A 6,865-nucleotide genomic window follows, 5' to 3' on the forward strand; every position below is an offset into this window, starting at 1 on the left:
ATGATATATAGGCTGGAAAGCTTATGTAGTTACATGTCTATGAGCTATATGCCTTTAAGAACATATTCAATATGTGTAATAATGTCACATATCATAATTATGAAGTTTGTGGATATTTTTCGAAAATTTAAAAGATTATGAGACTCAAACAAACATTTGAAGGAATACAGAGTGAGGAGAAAATTATGTTTGAAGATAGAGAATTACTAGTAGTTTTCCTTATTTGGAACTAATTTTGATTTTGGAAATTAATAAAAAGGAGAAACTTAAATAGTCTTTTGTTTTTTAAAATTTTATATGTTAATGAAATTATTAATTTAAAATATATGAGAATAAAATTCAAAAGGAAAAGTTTGATAAAATCTAAAAATTTCATAAAATGTATGTACAAAACTGTACTTTATAAATTTAATAGGTCTTTTATGAGATAGTCTCGCAGATTATATCAAATTTACTAATATTTACAATAATAAGTAATATTTTTCTATGTCCATAAAAATAATATTTTTAATGGGTGACCCAAATAAGAGATCAATCTTACAAAATTGACTCGTGAAGCCATCTTACAAAATTTTTTGTGTTATAAATTATATTAGAAAAAAATAAGAATAGAGATGAAAAATCATTTTAATAAGAATGATATAATATTCACAAATAATAAATTATATTAGAAATACATAAAATACGAGAAAATCAGAGATTTTGAAAAAAAAAAATTAATGAATCGAAAATTGTTATATTTTATAGATAGAAAGAATCCTATGTTTTTCCAAAATCATTGCAATTCTATTAATTACATACCACTAAGCGCCGCCACATGTTATTCCCCCCTAATGACAAAGTCTCCATATATATCTTAAAAGATTTAAAAAATAATGAGCTTATTTAACCATGAAAATTCGTTTTATCATATTTTTCTACTAAAATAATTTTGTTCCATTATTTTTTATTTAAAAAAATAATTAATCAATATTAAAAAAAATACCTCATTTTTTCCACTACAATTTTTATATTTATTTTTATATATTTATAGGCAAAAACTTGTGTGAGACGGTCTCACTGGTCGTATTTTGTGAGACATATTTCTTATTTGGGTCATCCATAAAAAATTATTACTTTTTATGCTAAGACTATTAATTTTTATTGTGAATATCGGTATGATTAACCCGTCTCACTGATAAATAATCGTGAGATCGTCTCACAAAAAATCTACTCTATATTTATATTACCGACTCGATAATTAAAAATATGATCAAGTTGGAGAATTAACGTATGATGTTCCTATTTATTTATTTATTTTGTTATTTTATATAATTTGTTCGAGAATGAATTAATACAATAAACGATGATTTTTTCACCATTAGAAAAGCAAAACGCAGCAAAGAAAGACCAGATTGCAGATTAGATCTAGCCATCGCTTTCCCTTTCACAAAGCATAAAAGCGAACAGAGTCTTTTTTCCTACTCTACTCCCACCTGATTTCCACTCGATTTCTGCAGATCTCTGAGCTCATTTGTTCTTCCCATTAGCAGGCTTCATGGAAATGTAGTTCTTTCTCGTTTCAGGTACCGCATTTTTACGGTATTTTGTTTTTGCTCGCTTATCATTATAGTGATTTTTTTGGTGTGGGTTCTTTATTTTGGTGTGCTCTTTTAATGGGTTTTTTTAAGCTTTTCAGTTCTATTTTAGAACTGGGTTTTTTTTTACGTTGTTTATTCCTTCGGATTTAATGGTACTGTGAGCCAGTAGTTTAGTTGGGGGATGGGTTAAGGGAGACATTAAATTTATTTAGATTTGGAAGTGAAGTTTGCAGATTTGCATATAAAACTAATGGATTTGTTCTTTTTTTTTTTTTTTGCCACTATCGATATGGTCATTTGAGAGACCATCACTCGCTCACTGGTCCACGAAAGAATTAGTGAATCTTCTTGAATTTTTTTATAATTTTGTATAATTTTTAGTGGGGCCATTTTTCTGCTAATTGGTAACAAAAATGATAAATCTTTGAGTAACAGATGAAAATCGTGTGTGTGTGTGTGTTTTTTTTATCGGTTCCAAGAACTGACAAAAACAGAGGACAATTTCCAAGAACGGTGATGGGAGGGAATGGGAGATATCTGAGCTTCTAATGAAACTACCAATTGAAGTAATAGTTTATGTAAAATAAACTGTATTATATTATAATATTATTATATATGAACTAAAATATAACAGATTGGTATCGCATACCACTTATATTTGACCCCGTATGTTGTGCAAAATATAGAGGAGGTTGAAAAAATATAATTTGAAATCGACCCCGTTAGGACTTGGTTGAAAGAAAGAACTTTTTATGTACTTGCTTGTAGCTTATTTACGTGGACTACGTTTGCAGCTACCCCAATTTTGTATTTGCTAGCTTATGTATGCAAGTGATTCATGAGGCAGTCTTCCATTGTTATGTCAGATTTTATATTTTTTTTTAAATTCAATCCATTTGCCAAGCAAAACGCCTGAACATGTAAGATTCTTCTGAGATGTCACGTGTTATTTTAGTTTTGGTTGGTGCACAGAAGGAAGGTAAAGAAACTGCTCTTTGTTAAATCATCAGGTGGTGCCAGAAACTTACAGGTGTGGAAGTTTAGCTTGTGGGACTCTACACACCAAATTCTTTATGGCGTCAGATCAGAATCGATTTCTGCAGCAGCAGCAGCAGCAGCAACCATCGACACCTCGGGTATGTTGCTTCATGAATCTAGAAGATTCTACTTTCATTATAATACTTGCATTCTTTCGCATAAAGAAGTTCGTTGCATTCATATTTTCTCTCCTTTTGCGAGGTCATTGGTAATTTTGTTGTTATTCCAGGCTTACAGTAAGATGTAATTTTGTTGTTATTCTTATCAGTTTTGGTAATATGGTTGTGATTATATGTCCTTCCTAGAGTCTTTATATATCGTTCAGTACTTGTTTATTGAAATAAATTATGGATATGACTAATATCTTAGATCACGGCCCATGCTCTCATCACTTCTCGTCCGTTGAAGTAGTGAAGAGATTGATGGAAAACCGGGAGTCGCCTAACCTTTTTTTTACTTTACCGATTTGCTCAGAATCGGATAGGATGAGGGCCCTTTGGCCGCAATGAAAAGACTAATGATTGAGTGGTTTTATTTTGGTTACTGAATTTCCTTTGTCATTCATTCGAGAAGTTATCCATATGGACCTACTTCCTATCATATGTGAGAATCTGACCTTGGCTGCACCACCTATACCAGGGGTGGGGATGCTCTGGGGGGGGGGGACTATATAAAGTCGAGAAGGAGTCGATATGATTTCAGATTCTTGTGATAGCAGTAACCATGGGGATGGTGGTTACACAGGACTATCAATCCATCAGTTTTAGCAACTTGAGAATAAAATCTCATTTATGGCGTCATGTAGGTGCTAAAATAAGTTATGATATCATTGTGAACTGAAAAAAAGAAAACCATATTTCTATTGATAATGATAAGTGTATATCACTAAAACAAGTTATGGTCTCACACACTAAAAAATATTCTTGCTTTTAAGGACATTTACGTTTTCGTGTCTTCTTCCAATGTATGTGAATATTTTTAGTTCCCATGTCGTGTCAATAAATTCTTACTAAAAAATTTCAGCTTAAGAACCTTTTTGTAGGACTCTTGGGCTGACAACTTATTTTATTGACAGCTAAAGAGGTGGGGAGGTTGTTTGGGTGGACTATCTTGTTTTCGCAAACAACAAGGTGGAAAGCGTATTGTACCTGCTTCGCGAATTTCTGATGCCAATGCTTTAGCAAATCAGCCAAATGGACATCAACCTGGTGGCTTGCCTAATCAGACTACTGGAATTGCTCTATCACTTTTAGCTCCACCATCTTCACCTGCTTCTTTCTCAAATTCTGCACTCCCATCTACTGTTCAGTCACCAAACTGTTTCTTGTCCGCCAATTCACCCAGAGGCCCTTCTTCTACCATGTATGTTACAGGTCCATATGCACATGAGACACAACTGGTATCTCCACCTGTATTTTCAACTTTCACAACTGAGCCATCTACAGCTCCATTAACACCACCGCCAGAGTTGGCACATTTAACCACTCCATCTTCTCCTGATGTGCCCTATGCACATTTCCTTTCATCCTCTTCCAAAATAAAAAACACCGATAAGACCAATTATTCTACTGCAAATGATATGCAATCAACTTATTCACTCTATCCCGGAAGTCCTGCAAGTGCTCTCAGATCACTTGTTTTGAGGACTTCTGATGATCGCTTATCATCATCTTTTAATGAAAGGGAGTTTCCCCCTCAATGGGATCCTTCGATTCCTTCGCAGAAAACTTCATATGCAAAGTCAGAGTCTGGCAGGTTTGAGGTTCAAGCATCTGGTGTCTCTAAGCCGCATCAAGACTCCAATTTCTTCTGTCCGGAAACATTTGCCCAGTTCTACGTGGACCAGTCATCATTTACTCATTCTGGTGGTAGGCTAAGCATCTCAAGAGATACGGATGCTTACACAAATGGTGTGAATGTACATCAGAGTAGGCAGAACAAAACTTGCAAACCACCTGATACTGAAGAACCAGAAGCTTACAGGGCGTCCTTTGGGTTCAGTGCCGATGAAATCATCACTACAACTAATTATGTCGAGATTTCTGACATATCAGAGGAAACCTTCAGCATGACACTTTTTTCCTCAAGCAAGCCTGTGGAAGAGGAAAATGTTTCGACTGTAACTGCAAAAGGTTCACAAACAGGTGAAAGACCAGTAGACTTTCCTAGTCCACAGATCAGTAAAGCAGGACTGATTCGCACAGATGGAGTGCCTTCTGAGGTGTCAGGGTCTTATAATAGTATAGGTGAACTATCATTACCCAATTTTCGTACATGCTGTTCCTATAGTTCACCCGATTTTCATATATGCTGTTCGTTTTAAAGTTCGAAACATATAAAAGCGTTGAAAGTCTTTCTTATGGTGCACTGACCATTAAGTTTTCCCTAAAATACTAGGAAATTTTTGGTTTTATATTGGGTTTCTGGAAATAATTTTTTTAAAAAAGGAGACTTTTCTATTGTATGTGCACATCATGGAGGATTTTGATGGTTATTTGTTCTTTTAAAATTTTAGTGGGGCATTTAAAATTTGAAATCTTATTGGGTTAGAAAATAAAGTAATAGCTTGAATTTTATGTCTAGGTGAAAAATTGATTCGAATGTAATGATTATGTAGGAACAACATGTGAAGATTGAACTGAGATGGAATGTGTTCGAAAAATATAATTGAAAATAAGGTGAAAATGGTTGTTTTGCTTTTCTCTATCTGAAAATGAAACCAAATATAGTATATATTTTGACCTGGTTGAATCCCTAGTTTGGTAAGAAAAATTGGATGTATGTTTTCTACCATATGTTGGATTCTTGGATTCATATTTTTTCATGATTGAATGACGTTAGTTTTTGTTACTTTCCCAGAGCCAGTCCAAAAACAAAAACGATTTGGAGACAGGTCTGGGCGTAGATTTCCGGGTAGCCAAATACTTGGTGACGATGAAGACATATTTGCTAATACTGGCGCTTCGAGAGTTGGCTGGAAACACCATTTTGGTTCATCAAATTCTGACGCAGAAATCGAGTACCGGAGAGGGCGAAGCTTGAGAGAAGGTCGTAGTCGCAGGGAAAACTTAGATTACTTGCATGGCCTGGCATGAATATTATGATTGGGATGTGTAGGAACCGTTGCTTTGTATGTATTTGAAGCTGTCGAGTCTAATCCCACCGTGGGTTTCTTTTACAGAAGATGCAACTTTTGAAGATGTGCTTGGCCAAACTCTCTGCGTGTAATATATATATATCTTGGAATAGAATAAGAAACTCTCTTGGCCAAACTCTCTGCATGTAAGATGTGTAACTTGGAATAGAGTATGAAACTTGTGCTTGTAAATTTCTAAGAAAATGTTGGAATTAAATGGTACTTGAAATGGCTTGCCAAGTTTTATTTTGGACAAAAACTTGTGTGAGACGGTCTCACAAATCATATTTTGTAAGAAAAATCTTTTATTTGGGTTATCCATGAAAAAGTATTGTTTTTTATGTTAAGAGTATTACTTTTTATTGTGAATATCGGTAGGGTTGATCTGTTTCATAGATAAAAATTCGTGAGATCGTCTCACAAGAGATCTACTCTTTATTTTGGTTCTTAGATGTGCTTTTTGTTATATACTAGCAACACATGCTTTGTTTGCGTAGCACAATGTATAAATATTATTTCGTGTTCATGTATAGCGTATTTTTAGGTTTTTTTTAAGTAATTTGTTTGGTTATTTATGATTTTTTACAAAATAAGGTTTTTAGATAAATCAATTTTCTAGCCTTAAAATAATAGGTAAATGGGTTAAAAGATGACTTACGTGTAGGAGTTATTGAGAAAAAAAATCGAAAAATATTGGTGAAAAAGTCGAAATTATTACTAACATACCGAATGAAATTAATGTATTAAAATTTAAAGATGACGTTGGGGTGCGAATGGCAGTAGCTTTAGCTTTCGAAACTCAATTAAAATAAAAAATAAAAAATTACTATGACATTGGAGCAAAATCTAAGATCTAAAAATTTTGTTTGGTATAAGGTCATATTTAGGCAATCTTCTTGCATTATTTAAGTGCAATTTTAATTTCAAAATATCACAATTTTTTTACATCAAATATAAAATTGTTCGTCAATCAATCAACTCTAAAATTAATATATTTTAATATTTCATATTATTTTATTTACAAAAATTATTTTATTTCATAATTATTTATTTTATTAAATGTTAATTCATGTTATAATTTTATTACCATTAAATAAGCAATATATATAAT

At 32.9% G+C, this 6,865-nt stretch overlaps 1 protein-coding gene across 5 annotated transcripts; it reads left to right on the forward strand.

Annotated features, from left to right (window-relative positions):
• Positions 1-1,355: 1,355 nt before the first annotated feature.
• LOC142547334 (uncharacterized protein At1g76660-like) lies at positions 1,356-5,994 on the forward strand. Of its 5 annotated transcripts, XM_075655588.1 has the most exons (5): positions 1,356-1,565; positions 2,591-2,716; positions 3,694-4,864; positions 5,236-5,296; positions 5,478-5,593. In XM_075655588.1, exons 2-4 carry the CDS (start codon positions 2,654-2,656, stop codon positions 5,253-5,255), a joined length of 1,254 nt encoding a protein of 417 aa, XP_075511703.1. In that variant the 5' UTR covers positions 1,356-1,565; positions 2,591-2,653; the 3' UTR covers positions 5,256-5,296; positions 5,478-5,593. The 5 variants fall into 5 exon arrangements, with proteins under 5 accessions (XP_075511703.1, XP_075511698.1, XP_075511699.1 ...); XM_075655583.1 differs by lacking the exon at positions 5,236-5,296 and having other exon boundaries at positions 5,478-5,994; XM_075655584.1 differs by lacking the exon at positions 5,236-5,296 and having other exon boundaries at positions 1,374-1,565; positions 2,536-2,716; positions 5,478-5,994.
• The last annotated feature ends 871 nt before the right edge of the window (positions 5,995-6,865 follow it).

The sequence above is a fragment of the Primulina tabacum genome, chromosome 5 (genome assembly GCF_025594145.1).
Source record: "Primulina tabacum isolate GXHZ01 chromosome 5, ASM2559414v2, whole genome shotgun sequence".
Lineage (NCBI taxonomy): Eukaryota > Viridiplantae > Streptophyta > Magnoliopsida > Lamiales > Gesneriaceae > Primulina > Primulina tabacum.

Coding starts and splice junctions, on each gene's coding strand:
- LOC142547334 (XM_075655583.1), top strand. CDS start 2,654: ATGGCGTCAGATCAGAATCGATTTCTGCAGCAGCAGCAGCAGCAGCAA. Junction 2,717..3,693: donor AGCAACCATCGACACCTCGG/GTATGTTGCTTC, acceptor TTTTATTGACAG/CTAAAGAGGTGGGGAGGTTG. Junction 4,865..5,477: donor AGGGTCTTATAATAGTATAG/GTGAACTATCAT, acceptor TTACTTTCCCAG/AGCCAGTCCAAAAACAAAAA.